The 22880-nt window shown below is 51.2% G+C and overlaps 3 protein-coding genes across 4 annotated transcripts; 2 read left to right on the top strand and 1 right to left on the bottom strand.

The window, feature by feature from the left end:
* The first annotated feature begins 525 nt into the window (after positions 1 to 525).
* tgm2l (transglutaminase 2, like) lies at positions 526 to 8190 on the top strand. The gene is made up of 13 exons (XM_067234539.1): positions 526 to 541; positions 1809 to 1979; positions 2146 to 2373; positions 2537 to 2655; positions 3345 to 3473; positions 3587 to 3764; positions 3997 to 4135; positions 4237 to 4340; positions 4486 to 4728; positions 4945 to 5211; positions 6484 to 6644; positions 6747 to 6883; positions 7755 to 8190. The coding sequence occupies exons 1-13, from the start codon at positions 526 to 528 to the stop codon at positions 7900 to 7902; spliced, it is 2040 nt and encodes a 679-aa protein (XP_067090640.1). The 3' UTR covers positions 7903 to 8190.
* A 29-nt stretch (positions 8191 to 8219) lies between these two features.
* Positions 8220 to 9277, bottom strand: exosc6 (exosome component 6). The gene has a single exon (XM_067234540.1). The coding sequence runs from the start codon at positions 9140 to 9142 to the stop codon at positions 8318 to 8320; it is 825 nt and encodes a 274-aa protein (XP_067090641.1). The 5' UTR covers positions 9143 to 9277; the 3' UTR covers positions 8220 to 8317.
* Positions 9278 to 9765: 488 nt separating this feature from the next.
* aars1 (alanyl-tRNA synthetase 1) lies at positions 9766 to 21062 on the top strand. 2 transcript variants are annotated; one of them, XM_067234804.1, is made up of 21 exons: positions 9766 to 9825; positions 11441 to 11597; positions 11768 to 11956; positions 12128 to 12273; positions 12929 to 13120; positions 13306 to 13450; positions 13828 to 13973; positions 14329 to 14437; positions 14569 to 14719; positions 14827 to 14951; positions 15394 to 15538; positions 15686 to 15864; positions 15976 to 16089; positions 17754 to 17960; positions 18052 to 18236; positions 18450 to 18558; positions 18676 to 18789; positions 18885 to 19004; positions 19155 to 19241; positions 19462 to 19575; positions 19714 to 21062. In XM_067234804.1, the coding sequence occupies exons 2-21, from the start codon at positions 11454 to 11456 to the stop codon at positions 19891 to 19893; spliced, it is 2901 nt and encodes a 966-aa protein (XP_067090905.1). In that variant the 5' UTR covers positions 9766 to 9825; positions 11441 to 11453; the 3' UTR covers positions 19894 to 21062. The 2 variants fall into 2 exon arrangements, with proteins under 2 accessions (XP_067090905.1, XP_067090904.1); XM_067234803.1 differs by having other exon boundaries at positions 9769 to 9825; positions 11444 to 11597.
* The last annotated feature ends 1818 nt before the right edge of the window (positions 21063 to 22880 follow it).

Genomic DNA, 22880 nt, shown 5'->3' with positions numbered 1-22880 from the left:
ACAGTAAATGATGTAGAACATTTGACTGGAATGGGCTTGGTGATGTGGAGGTGTTCCCTGAGACCCCCACGTGGACCCACCCACCCCGTCCCACAAAGAGCCCACTGTGTGGGCCTGGAGCAGAGGAGCAGGGAGGGCAGCAGCTACAGGGACAACTTGCACTCTTGAGCTCCCACCCCTTTTGTCTCTATTTGTTGCAAAATATTGACGTAGGCAGTGCAGACAGACAGACAGACACACACACACACAGGAGGAACTGTAAGTTGTGGAGGGGATTTGTGATGTCAGAGGTTACCGAGGCTAGAGAAAGTGTATGTGGGTGTGTATGTTGTGTGTGTGTGTCTGCCATAGTGGTGGGATGAGGCCAGTCTTTCCCAGTATAAATACAGGGATGTGAAGGAGAGTGGGCCAGAGAGGTGCCCAAGCCAACTCCAAGACCGTGTGAACAGAGAGGCTTCCAGCGAGAGACTCCAACCAGAGAGAAAGGAGCATCCAACGTCCACTCTAACATCAAGGAGCTAAACAATGGAAAACCATAACAGTAAGTGTGTTAGCAATATTACAACTCTCCAACAATCTCCTCTCTCAACATTTTTTGGGTCAATTTTTTCATTTGTCTAACCCAGCGACACAGTCCCTTCAACTATCGCATCACATGCAGTGGATCTGTTATGAGTGCGAGGCTGAATGAATTCACAAATGTGTGTGATGTCATTGATCCTCATTGCACATTGCCCTTACACAGAATACCTGTGAGTTAAAGCGTGATATGTGTATTCAAACTGTATGTACTGTATAATGTCATATGTATGTCACATCCCATTAGTGTCTTGTCTGTGTGTGTGTGGCACGAAACTCTGTGTGAGCAACCTCAAGAATGATGATGACCTCAGGTCCATGGCTCAAACTGTTGTCTCGTTTGGCAGTCGAACGTGGCGCGTTAAAGAGCAGCATTTACCTCGTCCTCTGTGATGAGATCCATACAGTGTTCTATCAAGATCACATCAAATCTCTAGAGAAACAGCTCTCTTATCCATGTCATAGGACTACTGTATACATTCTAAAGTACTTTTCTTTATGATTTTAAAACATTCCAGAACCATGACAGCAGAGGGGTGATTTTCACACTGTGTTGTGTTGACCAACATGGATGATGGTTACATCTTTCTCGATTGGACAGAGAGCGACGTGACTTTTTATACTTCTAGTAATAAGTAGTTTCAGTGTGACTGCTGAGTGGTCTGGCCGCTATAGGGCTGGTCTGGACATGGTTAGAGCAGGGGAGGGTGCTCTCAGGTGACTGTGAAGACTGCACCTTTCACCAAGTTAACAGTTCATGGTTATTCTCTTGTTGTTTTAAGTTTGGGAAACACTTTACGCTGAAGTGACATTAACTACCATGCAACTAAAAAGCAATCCCTAAGGAATTTTATAAGTTGTTACACGAGTGAAACTTGGTATGGGGGAGATTGGGCAAGTGGATGTTAGCATTGATCTTGTTTTAAAAAGATACAACCTTCAACTCTGCCTTTACAACATCTAATTACTCCTTATACCCCTCCCTCATTATGTACATTCTTACACTGTTGGTATAACCTGTACCTCTAGCAAATTAATACCATTTAAATACATAGCAATTCCTATGTACCTACAATGTTTTTACTAAAGGTATTGCTATATAATTACATGATAGGTAATGTAACCTCATTGGAGAGCGTTGCTGATGTTTGTATTGTCTATTTGTTCCATGTCTTTACCTAACCTCTAAGTCACTAGTGTTTCCCTCTCTCGTCTTCTCCACCTGACAGGTGTGTTCATGGGTGTGGACCTGCGTTGCCAGGTGAATAACCAGGCCCACCGTACTGAGGAGATGGATCAGGATAGGCTGATTGTCCGCAGGGGACAACCCTTCTCTCTGACCCTGCAGTGCTCTGCCCCCCCGCCACCCGGGCACCGCCTTGCCTTGGTCCTCCACCTGGGTGAGCCAATTAGCATCCCAGACGGAGAGAGGAAACACCAACAGGAGGGGATGATGGGGCGAAGATGCAGTTTATCTATAGGGATGGTTTCTATAAAGACTCAGATCAAGAGGAAGACAGCGATGGAAATGAGTGGACTGTAATGTGTGTACGTGTTTGTTTTTAGGTAAGGAGATGGTTGTGAAGGTTCTGGATGTGCGAGGGGGGCGTGGCCAGTGGTGGTTCCGACAGCAGGGGGCGGAGCAAAGCGAGATGCTGCTGACAGTTTATAGCCCAGCAAACGCTCCCATTGGTCAGTATCAACTAGTGGTGTTGATGACTTCACTTGATGGAGACATCCTGGAGCAGACCCCGCCTCAGAGCTTCCACCTGCTCTTTAACCCCTGGTGTAAAGGTCAGCTGCTAGACACACACAATCACACCTTTGGAAGTTCCTTGGGACACACTCCTGTGTGTTTGTGTTCCCTAGCCTGTCTTCCTATGGTTTAATTAGGAATAAGGCAGAGCTAAACACGTGAGTGTATGTTTTTGTAATAACATGTTTGCGTGTGTCCCAGGTGATGCAGTTCATCTCCCTGATGACGAGCAGCTGCAGGAGTACATCCTGAATGAGAGCGGTGTTCTGTATCAGGGCTCCTGGGACCAGATCTCTGCCTTGCCCTGGAACTATGGACAGGTGAAACACGCATACAAACAAAGTCTGAGGTCCAGACAAAAGACAGTAGATAAATACAATGTTGATGTTGCTGTTGGCGTTGGAGATGGCTTTCTCTAACTAGTTACAGTGCACTGTGTGGGTGTGGGTGTGTGGGGAGGGGGGCTTGGGTTCACTGTCTGGTGACGGATGTGGCCTGTGTGTCAGAGCTCAGTGACAGGGCAGTCTATCTGCCCTGGGTGGGAGCAGGGCTAGGGCAAGACATGTCTTTGGAGGATGTAAGGCATTTCTGGTCTGGACGTGTGAGAATTTCAACAGACCACACAAACAAGGGCTTGTCTTTCTAGACGGGGAGGACGCAAAGACAAGAATAGAGAGAGAGAGAGAAAAGTGTGGGGAGGGGGTGATAGCTAGAGGCTGAGAGACAGTCAAACAAAGACAGACCCACTCAAGGACAAATAAAAAATATTTTTTCAGTTTCAGTTTTTTCAGTAGTACAGTATGGCTTGATCTTTCTCTCAAGTGAACATTCCTCCGGACAAAAAGCAATGTTCTGGTTGTCACAACTGACTGCAGAGCAAACATAGAATGGGGAAGCTGACATACTGTATATATATTCCCAAGAAACTATTGGTTGAGTTTCTCTTATAACTGTTATGGAGTATGGAGGTGGTTTATGGAGAGTCCTCTCATGTCCTATGATTTCCTAGTTTGAGGACGGCATTGTGGACATTTGTTTTGAGATCCTGGACAACTCTCCCGCTGCTCTAAAGAACCCAGAGATGGACACAGAAAACAGGGCTGACCCTGTCTATGTCAGCCGCACCATCACAGCCATGGTGAGACCCAGTTTGAATGACCTAGCGTACCTTTACAGCTAGAATTCCTTCTCACTACCTCCCAGCAGACAGCCAAACTTATCCAGACTGATATTCTTTCCGTCTCTCTGCAGGTGAACTCCAACGACGACCGTGGCGTGGTGTCCGGGCGTTGGGACGGAGAGTACAAGGACGGGGTGGCACCGACGCGTTGGACAGGGAGCGTACCCATTTTGAGACGCTGGAGCGAGGCTGGCGCCAAGAGGGTCAGATATGGGCAATGCTGGGTGTTCTCTGGTGTGGCCTGCACAGGTGAGGAGATGGAACACGTAAGGGAGTACACTGTCAAAGTAAATACATCATGTCATACAGTTAAACATCAAGGGAGACTGGAGTATGCACAGAACGACACTAAAACAGAGACACGTCAGAGACTGTCACCAACATTGTGGGTCAAGATTTGTTCCGACTACATTTGTCATTGTGATTCCAGAGCTGTCATGTCCTGTTTGCTGATTGGTTCCTCCCTCTTCTCCCTCCCCAGTGCTGCGCTGCCTGGGCATTCCAACGCGCTCCGTGACCAACTACTCCTCTGCCCATGACACAGATGGCAACCTGGCAGTGGACTTCCTGTACGACGAACAGTTGGAGAGTGTGGCCACCGGACGTAAGGACATGATCTGGTACGGATCAAGGAGAGAATTCGTTGAAAAATCCCAGTTTTCTCCAGTGTGATATCCCTTAAGGAGTGACCTTTGACCTTTCCTGTCTTTTCTGTGTGCAGGAACTATCACTGTTGGGTGGAGTCTTGGATGGACAGAGAGGATCTTAGTAAAGGCTATGATGGGTGGCAGGCTCTGGACCCCACTCCTCAGGAGAGGAGTGATGGTACAATGTTCACTCATAAGCTACCGGTCATCAGTTCACTAAAACTGTGTTTCATGTGTTTCCACTTTATGGAAAGGCCTATTTAGAACAGCATTTGTTGTTGTTTTGTTTCCGTCACACTCACATCACGATTTTGTCCCTCCAGGTGTGTACTGCTGCGGCCCTTGTCCCGTGCGTGCGGTGAGAGAAGGGAACGTAGGCGTGAAGTATGACGCCGCCTTTGTGTTCTCTGAGGTGAACGCCGACCTGGTGTACTGGGTCGTTCGTCCCGACGGCCAGCGCTCGCGGGCCTCCCTAAGCAGCCGTACCGTCGGACGCAACATCAGCACCAAGAGTGTTTACGGAGATTACCGAGAGGACGTCACCTCACACTACAAATACCCTGAAGGTGCGGCGCTCTCCTGAATAATATACACCTGGTTAGTTCCTACGGGAACCAATATGCAGATGCGCCAAACAAAGAAAAACGGATAAACGCCGACATTTTCTTTTTGCGCCCTTTCTCGTTTTTAACCTGTAGCGCTTTGAGATTTTAGCTAATACAAAGGGAATTATAAAGAGTGTTATTATTATAGCATTATGTCTGTCTCCTCTTTCATTCCAGGTTCAATTCAAGAGCGCGAGGTGTACGAGAAGGCAGGACGTCGAGTGTCTCAGATGGACGGTGAACCAGGGCAGCTGGAACTGTCCATCAAGCATGCCCAGGCCGTCCACGGGACCGACTTTGACGTGATCGTGGAGGTGCACAATGTGGGCGGGCAGGACGCCCTGGCAAAGCTGACCGTCATGTCCAACGCTGTCACCTACAACAGCCTCCACCGGGGGGAGTGTGAGAGGCGCACTGCCAGTGTGACCGTGCCAGCACAGAAGGGTGGGTGGCAACCTCATGATGCCTGGAGCCAAGCCCTCATTATTGTGTCATATCAGTGTTATTAAAAGGCTTTTAGGTGCTTCATATGGCCAGTCCCAGTGCTAAGGGGGAGGTGTGGTAGTCCCAGTGCTAAGGGGGAGGTGTGGTAGTCCCAGTGCTAAGGGGGTTGTGGTAGTCCCAGTGCTAAGGGGGAGGTGTGGTAGTCCCAGTGCTAAGGGGGAGGTGTGGTAGTCCCAGTGCTAAGGGGGAGGTGTGGTAGTCCCAGTGCTAAGGGGGAGGTGTGGTAGTCCCAGTGCTAAGGGGGTTGTGGTAGTCCCAGTGCTAAGGGGGAGGTGTGGTAGTCCCAGTGCTAAGGGGGAGGTGTGGTAGTCCCAGTGCTAAGGGGGTTGTGGTAGTCCCAGTGCTAAGGGGGAGGTGTGGTAGTCCCAGTGCTAAGGGGGAGGTGTGGTAGTCCCAGTGCTAAGGGGGTTGTGGTAGTCCCAGTGCTAAGGGGGAGGTGTGGTAGTCCCAGTGCTAAGGGGGAGGTGTGGTAGTCCCAGTGCTAAGGGGGTTGTGGTAGTCCCAGTGCTAAGGGGGTTGTGGTAGTCCCAGTGCTAAGGGGGAGTTGTGGTAATCCCAGTGCTAAGGGGGAGTTGTGGTAGTCCCAGTGCTAAGGGGGAGTTGTGGTAGTCCCAGTGCGTAGGGGGCGTTGTGGTAGTCCCAGTGCTAAGGGGGAGTTGTGGTAGTCCCAGTGCTAAGGGGGAGTTGTGGTAGTCCCAGTGCTAAGGGGGAGTTGTGGTAGTCCCAGTGCTAAGGGGGAGTTGTGGTAGTCCCAGTGCTAAGGGGGAGGTGTGGTAGTCCCAGTGCTAAGGGGGTTGTGGTAGTCCCAGTGCTAAGGGGGAGTTGTGGTAGTCCCAGTGCTAAGGGGGAGTTGTGGTAGTCCCAGTGCTAAGGGGGAGTTGTGGTAGTCCCAGTGCGTAGGGGGCGTTGTGGTAGTCCCAGTGCTAAGGGGGAGTTGTGGTAGTCCCAGTGCTAAGGGGGAGTTGTGGTAGTCCCAGTGCTAAGGGGGAGTTGTGGTAGTCCCAGTGTCGTCCAGGTCACCTGCGTTGGGTCGTACTGAGCCTGAGGTTCCAGTCTCCCAGTTCCAACACAACAGGACAGTAGTGCAACAGGAGAAACCCCAGAAAAACAGAGCTACATATTAGGACAACTGTACAACTGTATGAGACAAAAGAAGCAGAGGTGAACTGTAACCCCCTCTCGCCCCCCCCCCCCCTCCCCCCCCCCCCCCAGCTCACAAGGAGGTGCTGCGTCTGCGCTACGACCACTACGGAGCGTGTGTGTCGGAGCACCACCTGATCAGGGTCACAGCGCTCCTCCAAGTCAGCGGACACAGTGACCTCATCCTGCAGGAGGTCAACATCCCACTGAGCACGCCCCAGCTCCACGTCAAGGTAACCGGACAGGTTCCTCAGAAGGGGGAAGCTGTACACAGCGGGGGGATAAAACACGTGGAACAGCACAGAGGTGATATTCTGCCTTCCTCTGCTCTTCAGGTAGTAGGAGAAGCAGTTGTATCCAGGAAACTGACGGCTTACATCATCTTCAACAATCCACTGCCAGTGACGCTGAAAGGAGGCGTGTTCACTGTGGAGGGGGCAGGGTTGACGTCTGCACAAGAAATCCCTGCACCGTAAGTATCTCAATAATCCCTCTTTCTTATATAATATATACACAATATACATAAGGATGCTTATGAAAACCAGTCTCTCTACATAAGAATGCTTGTGAAAATCAGTCTGTTTCAACAAACACCTTCTATGCACCTTTAAAGATAATAGTAGAGGGGCTGATTGTAGATGTAGCTGTTTAAAGTGTAGACCTGACACAGTAAAGCCTGTCTCAAGGCCTGGAAGGTGAGCCTGGGCAGATGTTGGGAGTTGAGAGCAGGGCTCTGCCAGGTCACAGCTCTGCTCTCCTGGCAGCCAGGGTGAATTCCTCAGACGAGAGAACACGGCCTGCTCTCTCTGTCTCCTACCTCCCCTGGAGAGACAAGGACATCCAGCCAGACAGGGCCCCTGAACCTTAGGCCAAAGAACACTGAATCCCTCACAGTGAGGCTGCCTGCCTTCCAGGACCACTGTTCAGCTGAAACCAGGAAAACACACACCATTCCAACACATGGATAGAAGTCAGTGCATACCAACTCTCACAGACTAAACACCATTTTCTAAGATCCAGCTGGGTTGCAGCTGACCAGTTGGCTGTTACGGGCAGTATTTCATGAAGTTTATTATTCAGGGTCTTCTTGTTCTATTACAACATATACTGCTGGGAAGGGAATAATTCAAAACCAATGTAAACATTCTCTGGACCGAGGCAGCCTTCTGGACTAGTAAACACCACATTAGCTCTAGTCTTGTGAGAAAAATACCAACCTAACTTTGTCGTAAAAGGCCCCATACAGATTTTACGATTGTACCTAGGCCCTGCGGAGTCATTAAAGGGGTGCACATGATAAAATAAGACTAATTCCCCATTTCTCTTTCCCTTCTCTCTGCCAGGGGTAATATTGGTCCGGGTGAGGAGGTGTCTGTCAAGCTGTCCTTCAAGCCCAGTCGCCCTGGTTTGAGGAAGCTGCTGGTGGACTTTGACTCTGACAGGCTGAAGGATGTGAAGGGTGTGGTCACTGTGATTGTCAGGAGGAAGTAGTATTAGTATAGAGTCCACAGTATCTAAGGTTATTGTTTTTATTATATAAATAGCTAAAGCCTATAAATAATAGCTCATTAATAAACATGAGCATTGGCCAATGTAGGCCTTGCAAACTGTTGTGAAATAACCTTTCAGTCTTACATTGTATATCAGTCCCTGATAATTGCATTGCACTTGAGAAGTTTTGATTCTGATCATAACATTGTAGCCTTCCACCTTCATGTCCTAAAGAAAGCAACTTGCATTGTATAGCTGAAGCAGAACATTTTATACTGAATTTACATGTGTGGGTTTTAAATACAACTATGTAAGACTTGTTTTACTTTTTTAATAAAGAATTTACATCTTAATCACTGACAACCAACATTGCATGAAAACACTATGCATTGGTTTGGGTTAATGAAACCCAGTCTCAACTCTCGGGTAGAGGGGCTTTCCCCCTTACGGCTCTGGACAGAGCTTGCTGGATGACTGGGTATAATTTAAAGCAGCCCTCGATGCAGATGCGCACTCCGGAAGTCAGAGTCTCCTCGTCCATCTCGCCGTCCGACTGCAAACCCGATATCTGGTTTAGGCTAGGGAGGAAAGCAACGGTAAGGTTGCCTTGGTTCTCACCGCTTCCCGAAGCCACTGTGCTGCTGCTCTCCTCTACGCAAGTGGGGTCTATCAGGTAGGTGGCGCCGTCCTGTCGGATTGAGCACCCAAGGACCAGGTCGTACATCTCGATACCAGCATCCGCTAGTGCGAGGGATGCACACGTGACGGCGTGAGCCAAGACTGAACCGTCATTTTCCAGCACCATTACGTTCACCTCGATCTGGGAACGGGGGTACTTGTGGAGGCGGACCCCTGGCCTCAGGCTTTCTAGTAGCATCAGCGACAGGTCTTTCTCTTCGCTGCCCTGGATCCACGACCCCCTCTCCCTACAGGAGAACGGGGCAAATCTCATGTCAGTCATCATTCTCCCGCATTTCATATCTAGCTCGTCCTTTCGTTCAATTTCCTTGGGGCCGTAGACACAGCACATCAGTTTTGTGTTCCCCGCTTCTATATAGGCTGACCCTTTTGCTTGACTGACCAGCCCGCAGCGGACAAACACGGGTCGGACGTCCAATTGGCCTCGTTGCCTCCCATCTATCCGAGAATCGGCAACGGGACGCTTTGGTGACGATTGGCAGAAGATAGACGGACTTTGAGATACTTCTGGGCCTCGTACCCTTTTAGTGTCTGTCGGCATTCTTGGTCAAGTTAGTTGCAAACGTGATGTTTGTCCACGTGATTTACGTCTGGTTATCCTGTAATTCAAAATGATTTCTGGTTACGCAGCGCAGACGGTTCCCCCGTACAACATGGCAAGCAAAAGAAGGTTCCACGCTTGCTGCATATGCAGTGCACTGAGATCTTGCGAGTTCCGCTGCATCTGCAAGGAAAGTCAGTCCTTGACGAGTAGATTTCAATGCAGTGAAAATGGCTGCAATTATGAGCTTCGGCAGTTTACTAATTACAAACAAAATGATTGCAGCATACACTCCGTTTGGAAACACAAATTAATTGTGTGAGGTATGGTTATAATTTAGAATCAATTTCAAGTATAGATTTGGGGGGGAAATTAAGATGACCATGCAGAGTAGTATTGTCACAATCAAGATACAAGATGTTGCATCACTATAAGTAGGCCTACAAACATCAATTTCTTTTTCATTGCATCAGACGACTTCTGCGGTTCAAGCTAAAAAGATCTCTGGTGGAGTGATGATGGATATGAGGCTTAGCCAATAGAAACGCAGTCTCAGTAAAGTACCGGTGTAGTTCAACCAATAGGATTTGCTTATGGCTGTGAACACCCCTTTGAGTGCAGCAGCGTGGGGAGGCTGACAGTGTGATCAGTGACAGAGTAATATCTAAGGAATTGCGACTTCTGTAAGTATTTCTTACAATTGTCTAATACACCAATGTTTTATTGAATCAAATATGTTTCAAATGCTCAGCAGTATTGTAGAATTGAGGTAGCAGTTACTGTTTGCGTAGCCGATTCATTGGCGAATCGCTTCGGCTGACGTTACAAACCTGACTCAATCAATGCTACTAGCTATTAGCTTAGCAAGCCATATTGCGTGCTATCATACAGTAGTTTAGCCGGTACTGGTTAGCTAGTTGGTTAGGTGAGATGGTTGGCTTGCACCAAGTTAATATACCGTTTCCAGGTTGCTCCCGCCTTACGCAGGAATTTCTTGTCTTTGGGCTGGACTGTTTAGCTGTTGTCGGCACAAAACATTATCAGAAGACAACTTGTGAAACAGCACAATGTTAAATACCAAATACCACTCATCCATGTTCTAACACTATCAGTTTATCCTGTTATAACTAGGCATTGAAACGGCAGGTACCACTGGCAAGTGAGGTAATGTGGAGTCAGGTGGCTGAGCGGTGAGGGAATCGGGCTAGTAATCCGAAGGTTGCCAGTTCGATTCCCGGTCATGCAAATTGACGTTGTGTCCTTGGGCAAGGCACTTCACCCTACTTGCCTCGGGGGAATGTCCCTGTAATTACTGTAAGTCGCTCTGGATAAGAGCGTCTGCTAAATGACTAAATGTAAATGTAAATGTAATGGCATTCCGTTCACGGTTATTAACAACGAGGTAGCTTGTTGCGTTGGCAGGATGGGAACATCGTCTTCGTATCTTCTTACTTAGTACTATGAGATTCGAGACGCCAGCTCTGGAGTTTCCACCTGCTACATTCTTTTTTCAGCTTTGGAAGAGTAACATATAAGATTTAGGAACATGTTTTTTGGATAAAGGCTGATTGTCTTTATGGAGTTAAAATAAAACTATTAATCTTCACTCAGGGAAATTTGGGTCGTTAGTTAATTTGGGAGGATTAGATTGTCCTAACAGTTCTGTGTCGGTGTTCAGGTTCCTTCCACCTTCAGATCAAGATACGTGTCATATTCTTGAACAATATGAATATAAAACACACAGATTTAGCCCTTGACGGTTAAATGAATGAAAGTTGTAGTGTCGTGTTGTAGACCTAGACCTGATTGATAAGCCAATGCCTTAAAGCTTTGTTTTGTTGGGGTGTTTATAATGGTGATGGTGGGAGGCCTCCCAGACAAGGGTTTATGATATGGGTTGGTTAGTTGTCGTGGGGTCTCAAGCCAAATAAACTTGTCTATGACCACAGCTTCAGACAGTCTAACTCACTAACACATAAACGAGAACCAACCATAGAACTAAGAGGGCTTGTAGCCCCAATTGCAATGGAATATAGATGCTAGTTTAATGCAGATATGCTATGGGCTTAAGATATCAAAACATGGGAGCATTATTTCCAATGTTGTTGCAGAGCCGGGTCTCCTTAGGGGAGCACATGTTTCCATATATCTGAATTTGTCCCAAGCCTGTTTTTTTCAGAGGCCCACAGGACTGCTATTGCATCAGTTTGCTAATTGTTATTGAACAACATGTGTTATATGTCCATATGTGCTATATGTGTGTTTGTGTCTCAATGCCAATGTTTGTGTCTCTTCGAGCAGCTCTGCCAGGATGGACTCTTCCCTGACTGCTTCTCAGATCCGTGAGAAGTTCATCAACTTCTTCCGTCGCCATGAGCACCAGTACGTCCATTCATCTGCCACCATCCCGCTAGATGACCCCACTCTGCTGTTTGCCAACGCCGGCATGAACCAGGTACCAGGCGACCACTCAGGCATCACTCCTTTATTCCCTCCATCTTGCTTATCATAACTGTTTTTTTTGTTTTCGTTGCCGTGGTGATTTTGGATCCGCCTACACGTCTCGGTCCTCACACACTCACCCTATCTGGCTTTTTCTGTCCAATTCCTTCTTTTTCTTCCCAGTTCAAGCCCATCTTCCTGAACACCATAGACCCCTCCCACCCCATGGCTCGCCTACGTCGGGCAGCAAACACTCAGAAATGTATCCGCGCCGGGGGCAAGCACAACGACCTGGACGACGTAGGGAAGGACGTCTACCACCACACCTTCTTTGAGATGCTGGGTTCGTGGTCCTTTGGGGACTATTTCAAGGTAAGCTGGGGAAAAGTTAACACAGAGGGAGATGTGCTGGTTAACTGTAGTTTACTGAGCTGTTTCTTTTTGACCTGACCTTAGCCTGATATCTATACTGGGTGTGTCCTTAATGGGTTGGTAAAAAAACAACAGTGAATCACTGCCCTCTCCTCATCCTATGTCCTGCAGAAACTGGCCTGTACGATGGCCCTCGAGCTGCTGACTCAGGAGTTTGGCATCCCCATTGAGCGTCTGTACGTTACCTACTTTGGAGGCCACCCTGACGCAGGCCTGGAGCCCGACCTGGAGTGCAAACAAATCTGGGTGGACTTGGGGTGAGGCTGGGTCTGGAGGTTGAGGCTGGGTCTGGAGGGGGGAGGCTGGGTCTGGAGGTTGAGGCTGGGTCTGGAGGTTGAGGCTGGGTCTGGAGGGGGGAGGCTGGGTCTGGAGGTTGAGGCTGGGTCTGGAGGTTGAGGCTGGGTCTGGAGCGAGGAGGCTGGGTCTGGAGAGAGGAGGCTGGGTCTGGAGGTTGAGGCTGGGTCTGGAGGTTGAGGCTGGGTCTGGAGGTTGAGGCTGGGTCTGGAAGGGGGAGGCTGGGTCTGGAGGGGGGAGGCTGGGTCTGGAAGGGGGAGGCTGGGTCTGGAGGTTGAGGCTGGGTCTGGAGGTTGAGGCTGGGTCTGGAAGGGGGAGGCTGGGTCTGGAGGGGGAGGCTGGGTCTGGAGGGGGAGGCTGGGTCTGGAGGCTGGGTCTGGAAGGGGGAGGCTGGGTCTGGAGGGGGGAGGCTGGGTCTGGAAGGGGGAGGCTGGGTCTGGAGGTTGAGGTTGGGCCTGGAGGGGGAGGGAGGAGGCTGGGTCTGGAGGGGGAGGGAGGAGGCTGGAGGGGGAGGCTGGGTCTGGAGGCTGGAGGGGGAGGCTGGGTCTGGAGGGGGAGGCTGGGCCCGTCTGGCGCTCTTGGGTGACTCCTCACTCTGTGTGTGTGCGTGTGTGTCAGGATGGATGAGGCTCGTATCCTGCCGGGCAGCATGAAGGATAACTTCTGGGAGATGGGGGACACTGGTCCCTGCGGCCCCTGCAGCGAGATCCACTTTGACCGTATCGGGGGCCGCGACGCCTCCCACCTTGTCAATATGGATGACCCCAATGTCCTTGAGATCTGGAACCTGGTCTTTATCCAGTTCAACAGGTAACGCACACGCTTCTAGACACTTCCTAAACATACATGAACTTAAGTCTTAAGACTGCAATACTGTTGCCAAGGCCTGCTGTTGTCAAGGCCTGCTACACACAAAACACTATCCTTCTTCACTTTCTCACTACCGCACTACCACACCGTATGTTCCATGTACCCTGCCCTGTGTGTGTGTCTAGGGAGTCGGAGACGGAGCTGAAGCCTCTTCCTAAGAAGAGCATTGACACAGGCATGGGGCTGGAGCGCCTGGTGTCGGTGCTGCAGAACAAGATGTCCAACTATGACACTGACCTCTTCATCCCGTACTTTCAGGCCATCCAGAAGGTGAGCACGCAACATAGCTGTCTGGGGGCCCTATTTGACTTAATGAGAGGGATTGGTATAGTTACAATCCATATATGTGTGTATGTATAAGGAGGTATCAGATTGGTAAAGCTCACCGGTAGAGCATTTGATTACGGATTGATGGTTTGCAAGTTTAAACACCCCCTGCATGTAGCTTTGGAGAAAACATTTAATGTTAGTGAAATCTGACTTGAGGTCTGGAACTAGTGTCTGTCTTGTGTAATGCTTAAATCCCCCAAAGTCCAGCCGATGGAAATGAATATAACTGTCATAATTAACTTAGTTATTCCTAGTATACTCACTGACCTCTCATGATGATTGTGATTGAGGTTCTGTATGACTGCGTTGACCTGTAGGGAACAGGCGCCAGGGCTTACACGGGGAAAGTTGGCGCCGAGGACACAGACGGCATCGACATGGCCTACCGCGTCCTGGCGGACCACGCGCGCACCATCACCATCGCCCTGTCAGACGGAGGGAGACCCGACAACACGGGAAGAGGGTGAGAGGGGCTCTCCTTTCCGCTCCCTGAACGCTCTTGAGCGTACGGGTACATGTTTGCGTGCGTGCAGCGTTCTGGTGTGCATGTTTCAGGGGGTCAGATGGCTGAGCGGTTGGGGAGTCGGGCTATTAATCAGAAGGTTGTTGGTTCGATTCCCGGCTTTGCCAAATGACGTTGTGTCCTTGGGCAAGGCACTTCACCCTACTTGCCTCTGGGAGAATGTCCCTGTACTTACTGTAAGTCGCTCTGGATAAGAGCGTCTGCTAAATGACTAAATGTAAATGTTTATTTTCTCCACGTGGCTCTGTATCTGAGAACAGGAGTCTGATGTCTGTCTGACCACCCATCCCCCCAGGTACGTGTTGCGCAGGATCCTGCGCCGAGCCGTCAGGTACTCCCACGAGAAGCTCGGCGCTCAGAGGGGCTTCTTTGCCTCCCTGGTGGACGTGGTGGTGGAGTCCCTGGTGAGAACCCCTCTAACCCTCCCTCCTGTTTGCTCTGTTCCCTAGCCAGGATCATAGTAGACGGTGACAGTCCTCCCAAGCACAGCGTTATTCCCGGTTGTTTTTCATCCAAGCTGTCCCTCCGTCCCCAGGGCGACGCGTTCCCCGAGCTGAAGAAGGACCCCGACATGGTGAAGGACATCGTCAACGAAGAGGAGGCGCAGTTCCTCAAGACTCTCAGCAGAGGGCGCCGCATCCTGGACAGGAAGATCCAGAGCCTGGGGGAGAGCACGACCATCCCAGGTGTGACGGACGTGCCCAGTTGCCACCTGCTCTCTCTGTCCTCGCCCTCAGCCCCGCCCCCCGGTGTGATGCGGAGGCTAACCCCCCCCTCTTCGCCCTCTCTCCAGGGGACACGGCCTGGCTGCTGTACGACACCTACGGCTTCCCCCTGGACCTGACGGCCCTCATCGCTGAGGAGAGGGGCATGGGGGTGGACGTCAAGGCCTTTGAGGAGGAGAAGAAGGCTGCGCAGGTGAGAACCGTTCCGTGGAGAACCGGGATTTTGCAGTCCTCGTATTGATATGCAGCCCCAGTTCAAACCAGGAGAGAGTGGATTGATTCAGCGTACGTATGAGCGGGGGAGGGGGGAAACTCCAAATACTGCTTTGTCTCCAAACTTGGCTTCTACTGGCTGTGCCAGCCCTCTTGAGTGCTCACTGTAGAACAGAATAGCCTGGCTCGGCTCATTGGATAAAGGTGATTGTGTGTGTTTATGATCCAGATGTTAACCCCTTGGTGCACGGTAGCTCGTAGCCTCACGTACACGGCACAGTAAACCTTACTGCAGCCCAACTGTGTGTCTGTAAACTGTCTCCACTCCAAGCGGCCTCTGCTTCACAAGATCGTAATCATTTTTATCATTTATAATATCATCATAAGGCTGAAAGGCTAATGTGTGTGTGTTTGTGCCCTAGGTGAAATCCCAGGGTAAGGGGTCGGGCGATGCAGACCACCTCATGTTGGACATCTATGCTATCGAGGACCTGAGGAACAAGGGCATCGCTGCCACAGATGATGCCCCCAAATACAGCTACAGCTCAGATGACTCTGGAAGCTACGGTTAGACACACGCACACGCATCACACCCAACAAGAAGTGTGGCGAGTCGCCCATTCGGACGCGCTCGTGGCCTCGTGGTGGTTGGGTTCGTGCTTATTTTAATTATGTTCTTCTTCTCCTCTTTCTCCCCCTCCACGCATCGTCCAGCTATGGAGCAGACGGTGGGCACGGTGCTGGCCCTGAGGCGGGAGCGGGCCTTCTGCGACGAGGCGTGCACCGGCCAGGAGTGCGGCGTGCTGCTGGACCGGACGTCCTTCTACGCCGAGCAGGGAGGACAGAGCTTTGACGAGGGCTACATGCTGAGGGAGAACGACTCTGCTGACGACGTGAGGCCCCCCACACACACACGCACACACACACACAGGGGTGTAAACACCCTTTCTGTTGTGTTTTAAAAGTGTGACCTCGTCTAACCCGACCCCCTTCCCCGCTTCCAGAGGATGGAGTTCACGGTGAAGAACACTCAGGTCCGAGGAGGGTACGTGCTGCATGTTGGGACGGTGTACGGAACCCTGAAGGTCGGAGACCGCGTCACGTTGCACGTCGATGAGGTACCTTCATCACAACTGGTTGTAAAGCACACGGGTTATACAACACGGGTTATACAACACGGGTTATACAACACATCCACCTGCCATATCAGGAGGTCTTCACCCTCTAGCCTGACCCCCTCTCTTCCTCCTGTCTGCCTCCCCTCCCTGACCCCCTCTCTTCCTCCTGTCTGCCTCCCCTCCCTGACCCCCTCTCTTCCCCCTGTCTGCCTCCCCTCCCTGACCCCCTCTCTTCCCCCTGTCTTCCTCCCCTCCCTGACCCCCTCTCTTCCCCCTCCCTGACCCCATCTCTTCCCCCTGTCTTCCTCCCCTCCCTGACCCCCTCTCTTCCCCCTGTCTTCCTCCCCTCCCTGACCCCCTCTCTTCCCCCTCCCTGACCCCCTCTCTTCCTCCCCTCCCTGACCCCCTCTCTTCCTCCTGTCTTCCTCCCCTCCCTGACCCCCTCTCTTCCCCCTCCCTGACCCCATCTCTTCCCCCTGTCTGCCTCCCCTCCCTGACCCCATCTCTTCCCCCTGTCTGCCTCCCCTCCCTGACCCCCTCTCTTCCCCCTGTCTGCCTCCCCTCCCTGACCCCCTCTCTTCCTCCTGTCTTCCTCCCCTCCCTGACCCCCTCTCTTCCCCCTCCCTGACCCCATCTCTTCCCCCTGTCTTCCTCCCCTCCCTGACCCCCTCTCTTCCCCCTGTCTTCCTCCCCTCCCTGACCCCCTCTCTTCCCCCTCCCTGACCCCCTCTCTTCCTCCCCTCCCTGACCCCCTCTCTTCCTCCTGTCTTCCTCCCCTCCCTGACCCCCTCTCTTCCCCCTCCCTGACCCCATCTCTTCCCCCTGTCTGCCTCCCCTCCCTGACCCCCTCTCTTCCTCCTGTCTTCCTCCCCTCCCTGACCCCCTCTCTTCCCCCTCCCTGACCCCCTCTCTTCCCCCTGTCTTCCTCCCCTCCCTGACCCCCTCTCTTCCCCCTGTCTTCCTCCCCTCCCTGACCCCCTCTCTTCCCCCTCCCTGACCCCCTCTCTTCCTCCCCTCCCTGACCCCTCTCTTCCCACTGTCTGCCTCCCCTCCCTGACCCCCTCTCTTCCTCCCCTCCCTGACCCCTCTCTTCCCCCTGTCTGCCTCCCCTCCCTGACCCCTCTCTTCCTCCCCTCCCTGACCCCTCTCTTCCCCCTCCCTGACCCCCTCTCTTCCTCCCCTCCCTGACCCCTCTCTTCCCACTGTCTGCCTCCCCTCCCTGACCCCCTCTCTTCCCCCTCCCTGACCCCCTCTCTTCCTCCCCTCCCTGACCCCTCTCTTCCCACTGTCTGCCTCCCCTCCCTGACCCCCTCTCTTCCTCCCCTCCCTGACCCCTCTCTTCCCCCTGTCTGCCTCCCCTCTCTTCCCCCTCTCTTCCTCCCCTCCCTGACCCCTCTCTTCCCCCTGTCTGCCTCCCCTCTCTTCCCCCTCTCTTCCTCCCCTCCCTGACCCCTCTCTTCCCCCTGTCTGCCTCCCCTCTCTTCCCCCTCTCTTCCTCCCCTCCCTGACCCCTCTCTTCCCCCTGTCTGCCTCCCCTCTCTTCCCCCTCTCTTCCTCCCCTCCCTGACCCCTCTCTTCCCCCTGTCTGCCTCCCCTCTCTTCCCCCTCTCTTCCTCCCCTCCCTGACCCCCTCTCTTCCCCCTGTCTGCCTCCCCTCCCTCCAGGCGCGTCGCCGTCCAATCATGAGTAACCACACCGCCACCCACATCTTGAACTTTGCCCTCCGCGGGGTCCTGGGGGAGGCGGACCAGCGCGGCTCTCTGGTGGCGCCCGACCGCCTGCGCTTCGACTTCACCGCCAAGGGAGCGCTAAGCACGGGCGAGGTCCGCCGCGCCGAGGAGATCGCCTGCGCCATGATCCAGGACGCCAAGGTCAGAGGGCACTCCCTCTATCCCCCCCCCCCCCTCCCCAATCACCACCACATGGAGTGTACTGATGAGTTTGTTTCCCTGTGCCCTGTAGCCAGTGTACGCCATGGACACCCCTCTGGCTGAAGCCAAGGCCATCCAGGGTCTGCGGGCCGTGTTTGATGAGACCTACCCTGACCCCGTCCGGGTGGTCTCCATCGGCATCCGTGTGGAGGACCTGCTGTCGGACCCCAACAGCGCCGCCGGTTCCCTCACCTCCATCGAGTTCTGCGGAGGAACGTGAGTTTCACAGGCGCAGAGACCTTCTAGTGGATCCTGACGAATCGCAGAAGATATAAGACGATTCATGTGGGAACGCTTGCCTTTTTAAAAGTGTATTTTTGGCAACTGTATGGACCCACCCCTGCTGTGGTGTCAGTAGATCAGTAGATGAGGTGTATTAAAGCTGCCGTGCAGCAGAGCTGGACTGTGAGCACTGCCGTCTCCACACAGCCACCTCCGGAACTCCAGCCACGCTGCTCCGTTTGTCATCGTGTCAGAGGAGGCCATCGCTAAGGGCATCAGACGCATTGTCGCCGTCACAGGAGCGGAGGCCCACAAGGTCGGAACACACACACACACACACCAGTAGTAAAGATTGTATATTACAGTTCAGGACTGTCGGTGAGGTTTAGGTACGGTAAGGGATTCTTTTAAAGGGCCCCCCTCCCCCCTCCAGGCCCAGAGGAAAGCAGAGGCCCTCAAACAGAGCCTGTCTGCCCTGGGGGACAAGGTCAACGCCCAGACCGCCCCAAACAAGGATGTACAGAAGGAGATCGCTGACATGACTGAGGTAGGAGGTGTCTGCAGTGAGGGGCTGGTGTTGTTTTGTCATGGCTGTAGTGTTGGGAGCAGACATGCCTATTCTCGTGTGTGTGTGTGTTCCAGTCCCTGGGAACAGCAGTGATTTCCCAGTGGCAGAAAGATGAGATGAGGGAGGCTCTGAAAGGCCTGAAGAAGGTCATGGATGACCTGGACCGTGCCAGCAAGGCCGACGTCCAGAAGAGGGTGAGGATGGGGGGGGAGGGGGGGATGGATCGAGGGGGGGGGGGTGGGATGGATGGGGGGGGGGGGGGGGGGGGGGGTTATGGTCATATGGGATTATCAGAGATAGACTCAGGGACAACTCTCTTCCTCATCCTACCTTCTGTCCCTCAGGTTCTGGAAAAGACAAAGGAGATGATTGACAGCAGCCCAAATCAGCCTCTGGTTGTCATGGAGATGGAGAGTGGAGCCTCTGCTAAGGTATTGACATGCTGTTTTTCCCTGTATCTAACAGATGATGAGATGGATCTGGATCAGGTAAAGATGGACACTGCTTTCATGTGCCTATAATGTGCTCTATTTGTCCCATCTGGCAATGAGTTTCACTTAGCAGAAGGGTTGTGGTTCTTCAGCATCTCTTTGTCTGATCAAAGGGTCAAAGATTTGACCTCTGACCCTCTTTCTGCCCCCCATCTCCCAGGCCCTAAATGAGTCTTTGAAGCTGCTGAAGACCAACTCCCCCCAGACCGCTGCCATGCTCTTCACAGTCGACCCCGACGCCGGCAAGATCATCTGTCTTTGTCAGGTGCCTCAGGTAAGACACCGTCTGGGGACGAGAGTCCACCTGACTGTTGATGTCAGCTCCCTCTTCCGCTCTTTCCCTCGCTCTCTCCATTTCTGGGAGTTTGTCCACGCCTAAATCAGTGTCTGTCCTCTGACCTGTGTGCTCCAGGAGGTGGCTAGCCGGGGCCTGAAGGCCAGCGAGTGGGTCCAGGAGCTCTGCCCCCTGCTGGATGGGAAGGGAGGAGGCAAAGACATGTCCGCTCAGGCCACTGGCAGGAACACACACTGCCTGCAGGAGGCGCTGCAACTAGCCAACGAGTTTGCTCGCCTCAAACTAGGCGAGAACTAAACCAAGGAAGAAGAGGTGGGGGGGGGGGGGGGGGGTGAAGAGGGGTCTCGAAGCCCCTGCTGGAGGGTTTTAAATGTGCATCCTTTGGGATCTTCCGTAGGGTAATCCCTGATCTGACGTGACCTGGATGGAAAAACACACAGGTGTCTGGCTGCTGGTGCCCATCTTGTGCTGTCAGATCTGGGATGAGGAGAGTTGTGATAGGAGAAATGGAGGAGCGAAGGCAGGGTGGAAAGATGCATGAAAGTGTTCTATGAGAGCTTGACGGACCCCTCTAGCTCCCCATAACCCTCACTGTCCTGATCTGTGGATGCTTCAGACAGGAGCGTTCTCATCCCATTGTTTAGAAAGGGAACCCGCCTAGGAAGGGTGTGCATGCAGGAGAGGGACATGGTATACTGTTCCTAATCAATACCCTTGACCACCATAGACTCAACATTATTTGATTTTTGTAGACAAAATGGAAATAATCTACATTCTTATTGGGGAGATGTTGATGTCATTGAGATGATATCAACGGACATGTATGAATTCAGCAGAATTGCCTAAAGCACACAGGGAGAGGCAGGGCCAATCTCTGACTAATTACTTCTTTTGGTTGGCTCCTGAATAAATGACACGTTTTAAAGGATGCATTCTCCCTGAACTTTGCCGCTGTAAAAAGAACGTCCTCTTCTCTTTATTGACTCCCTTCTTAGTCTGTCCGTTGTTCTCGCTGTCCAAATGGTTCATTTGTGAGCTGGTGTCTAGTCCTGGTCTCTTTGAGCCACTGTTGTTTAGCCTTGTCTAAGGGAAGTCGGGACAAGTGACTAGCCAAGACCTAGCATTGGAAGATGTTTTTTTGATTAAGTGTTAGAATCTGGCCCATAACTCGATCACAAAAGCACCTTGCAATAATCATTTTTGTCTGTCAGAGCTCTACGATTGTCGGCATCAGAGCCACTATCTTACCATCACCTCATTGTCTTGTCAGATTAGTAGTCTCTTTCATAAGTAACGCCATAGGATTCATTTAGTGATTCAAGTAACAACCTAATATTTTCCACCTGTTCTGTAACATTGACATGTATGGGCTATCGCAGTATACTGCTCTATACTAGTGTCACTGATGCTAGTTCTGACCTGATGAAGCCTATTATGTGGAATAAAAACTACTGGTAATGCTTGAATGCTGTGTTGTGCCATCTGTCTATACCACCACTTGTGTAATCTTATTTATTTTATTTGTAGGAGTCTGCAAATGAAGATTATGCCATCCTGAGAAATTCCGATTTTCTGATGCCTATATTGCAACGCCATTCTCCCTCCAGGATGTGATGTACTGACTCACGGAAGTGACCCGCTAACATGACCAAAGCCCACGTGACCACTGACATCAAGTCTCACTAGGTGTTTGTTTGCACGTATAATCAGAAAGAGTCCTTTATCACATATGCACTGGTGCTAAGCAACAGTATATCAGACACTGCTAACCCTGCAATAGCCCAAACAACACACAAGGATACTTATGGTAATACTGCTGTAATGGAGGAACACAATGATCTGGAGGTTAATGTCCGTGTATGCCGCAGTGCTCTGAAGAGTCACTATGCAGACTCTGCCTGAACGTGGAGATGCTGAGCTGAGCGGTTAAACCTGTCTCCTCGATTCCTCCCTCACCCTCCATTCATTTCCTGGTTTGTGCCTGAGCTGCTTGAATAGGAGGAAGGCTTCCCTGCTTTTTCAAGAAAGGTAAATTAAGCACACCCCAAATTAGAGTCTATCCACTTTTGTAATGTGGGGCAACAGAGCAGGGTGGAGCTAAGCCTGCTCCCAGAGGTGAACCTTCTGCAGTGGAACAGCACTGAAAGGAAAAATGGTGTCCTTATCCTGAGAAAACATGACAATGCAATCTCCTCCAGATAACTGTACTGTGAGCATATTGAACAGATTACTAGTTACTGGTAATACCTCACCATGTCGTTTGGTTTTCTGTGGTGCTTCATTCACTGCTTTACGTGAATGGACAGTGCTGAATGTGATTTCAGACCAGTCATTCAAACGTCCTTTATTGGATGTCTGGTGAAGATATGTTTGAGGAGCCACCACACACATTTCCCCTACACAGGCTTCTCTGTCATGTTCAACACATTAGCATCCACGGAAAATTACCACAGTCACAGACAGAGAATAGAACACTGCAAGAGTAGCATTTAAATACAGCCACAGGTTCAAAAGGAATATGGTTACATCTGTCTATCACAGTCCCGTGTCATCAAGAAGAAATACTGCCAAGGTGAAGAGCAAATACCAGGAGGTGAGGGAGGTTTCTACAAACCTCCAGAAAGGCAGAGTACAGTGATACGTATTCCACTCCACTAGGCAGAGAGTGTATGTGTCCGTTTGTGTGTGTGTGTGTGTGTGTTGGAGTGAAGATCGAAAGGCACAGCTCTTAGCAAGGCCAAGACCGAGATGTGTGTGAGTGATGAACTTGAAGCATTGAATGTACAGGTTACATATGACCATGTAGTGTGTGTGTGTGTGTGTGTGTGGATGTATTTGTGTGGCTGAGGTCAATGATACACTGCAGGGCTGGTGTGTCCATCAGCAGGACAAGGCACGTAAGCATGGATGTGTGTGTGTTTCGAGTCTAAACTTTAGACACACATACATATGTAAAGACTCACTGATACAAGACAAGAGAAACCAGAAAATACGACAGGAAAATGATGGACAGTCTTTTTGTCTGTCTCACTCAACTTAACTCACTCACTGAATACTGGAATTTAAGACCAGTCCAGCACATATCTCTAGTGTCAGATATAAACTAAACATGTACAAAAGTAAAAAACATAACTAAAGCAGATGGAAGGTAGTATATAATAGTGTGGTTATCATCATCATGTTATTACTATACAATGTTACACATCCTGTCTGATTGAAATAGTGAGTAGCATTTCTTTCTTATACCAGCAGAGGGCAGCAGGCCGATTATGACCATTCTCTGC

Source organism: Osmerus mordax, chromosome 4 (assembly GCF_038355195.1).
Source record: "Osmerus mordax isolate fOsmMor3 chromosome 4, fOsmMor3.pri, whole genome shotgun sequence".
NCBI lineage: Eukaryota > Metazoa > Chordata > Actinopteri > Osmeriformes > Osmeridae > Osmerus > Osmerus mordax.
The sequence above is the reverse complement of the archived record's forward strand: the minus strand, read 5'-3'. Positions and strand labels throughout refer to the sequence as shown.

What these genes read in the sequence shown, in the direction of transcription:
- exosc6 (XM_067234540.1), bottom strand. Translation starts at nt 9,142, where the DNA reads ATGCCGACAGACACTAAAAGGGTACGAGGCCCAGAAGTATCTCAAAGT.
- tgm2l (XM_067234539.1), top strand. An exon ending in TGCCTTGGTCCTCCACCTGG is followed by an intron (nt 1,980 to 2,145) that starts GTGAGCCAATTA and finishes GTTTGTTTTTAG; the next exon opens with GTAAGGAGATGGTTGTGAAG. An exon ending in CTCTGGTGTGGCCTGCACAG is followed by an intron (nt 3,765 to 3,996) that starts GTGAGGAGATGG and finishes CTCCCTCCCCAG; the next exon opens with TGCTGCGCTGCCTGGGCATT.
- aars1 (XM_067234804.1), top strand. Translation starts at nt 11,454, where the DNA reads ATGGACTCTTCCCTGACTGCTTCTCAGATCCGTGAGAAGTTCATCAAC. An exon ending in GTCTTTATCCAGTTCAACAG is followed by an intron (nt 13,121 to 13,305) that starts GTAACGCACACG and finishes GTGTGTGTCTAG; the next exon opens with GGAGTCGGAGACGGAGCTGA. An exon ending in AGATCGCTGACATGACTGAG is followed by an intron (nt 18,790 to 18,884) that starts GTAGGAGGTGTC and finishes TGTGTGTTCCAG; the next exon opens with TCCCTGGGAACAGCAGTGAT.